Source organism: Rhinolophus sinicus, unplaced genomic scaffold, assembly GCF_057876585.1.
Source record: "Rhinolophus sinicus isolate RSI-liver-muscle unplaced genomic scaffold, RSI-T2T HiC_scaffold_22, whole genome shotgun sequence".
NCBI lineage: Eukaryota > Metazoa > Chordata > Mammalia > Chiroptera > Rhinolophidae > Rhinolophus > Rhinolophus sinicus.
In genome coordinates, this window is record NW_028290712.1 from 365,043 (window position 1) to 366,283 (window position 1,241).

A 1,241-nucleotide genomic window follows, 5' to 3' on the forward strand; every position below is an offset into this window, starting at 1 on the left:
GGGAGGAGTGTGTGGGTTCCATTTCTGCTGGGATTGCCCAGGACACTGTGTCCTTGAAATGTCTGCAGTGTGTCACGTAGCCTCCATACACGTTGCCCGGGCACACTCCCTGAGGCCAAGGAAGTGTGCTCGGGCAACCTCTGTGTCGAAAGGATTGGCCCATAATTTCTGCTCAGACGCCTGAGGACTCTCCTGGTCCTCCTAAACCTGACCCCAAGACGTGCGTTCGAGGCACTCAGGCCCTTCCCTCAGCCCTTACCGGGCTTCCACCTGGCCCTTGCAATTTGTGCCTGCCATGGCTGTCTTCCGTTCAGCAGCATACCCCAGGAGTCATCCGTAAGGATACAGCTTTGGCCCAGAAGCCGTGGATGCACTGGATGATGTTCCTTCTACGCTCCAGATGCGGCTGCCTGCTCTGACAGATCTTGCGCCTCAGCTGATAGTAGGCGCTACTGTGCCGGGCCTTAACACTCAGCTGTAACTGAAGGGCCTGCAGCAGCTGCAGTGGGGACTGCGGGCTGTACGCAGACCTCCGGCGTGGTGCCGGCAGGGCCGGCCCAGGCTTGTCCTTCCACACTGGGGCCTGTGATTCCTCCTCACTCCCAACACACTGTACCTCATTCTGTCCGTCCCCCATGACCCCGAGTTCCTCCACTTGCCGGACCTCCGAATCATCGTCCACAGACTCCTGGGCCACCACTTCCTCTTCTGTCACGACCTCTACGTCATGTGCGACGTCCTTTACAAGCAGCACTGCCTCATGTGGCCACGCAGGGGCCCCTCCTTCCTGCTCCGACGCCACGCTGAGGATGGAGGCCTCTGCTACCCTCGCACCTGCGGTGGCCTGCAGGGTCTCCAGGAGTCCCGCTGGGCCGGGACACTCTCAGGCCGCTGCCTGTTGAAGGCATGGTTCCACAGCTAAGTCATCCGAGGACTCCCAGACCGCCAGACCTGCCCCCTTCCCAGCCTCACTCTCCATGGGGCCCTGTTCTAAGCTGTACAGTGGAGAAGGCGTGGAAGGAGGACGCTCGTGTGTGCAGAGCCGACAATTCAGTCCAGTAGCCTCGGGCCCTAGAGCGGGGCTCTGGGTTTGGCTGCTGGTCTCCGGTAGGTAGTGCGAAGCTCAAAGTGCCCGCCTGCCCCCATACTCAATCTGCTGGAAGGATGCCAGAGCCCCGCTCAGTCAGCTGGCCCCATGTCCACCAATCAGAAAGAGGACCTGGCGACCCTGGACCCACGCC

The 1,241-nt window shown here is 61.1% G+C and overlaps 1 protein-coding gene across 1 annotated transcript; it reads right to left on the reverse strand.

Annotated features, from left to right (window-relative positions):
• Window positions 1-310: 310 nt before the first annotated feature.
• On the reverse strand, window positions 311-979 carry LOC148754344 (testis-specific Y-encoded protein 2-like). The gene is made up of 2 exons (XM_088795326.1): window positions 973-979; window positions 311-867 (listed from the first exon to the last, which is right to left on the reverse strand). The coding sequence occupies exons 1-2, from the start codon at window positions 977-979 to the stop codon at window positions 311-313; spliced, it is 564 nt and encodes a 187-aa protein (XP_088651452.1).
• Window positions 980-1,241: the final 262 nt, after the last annotated feature.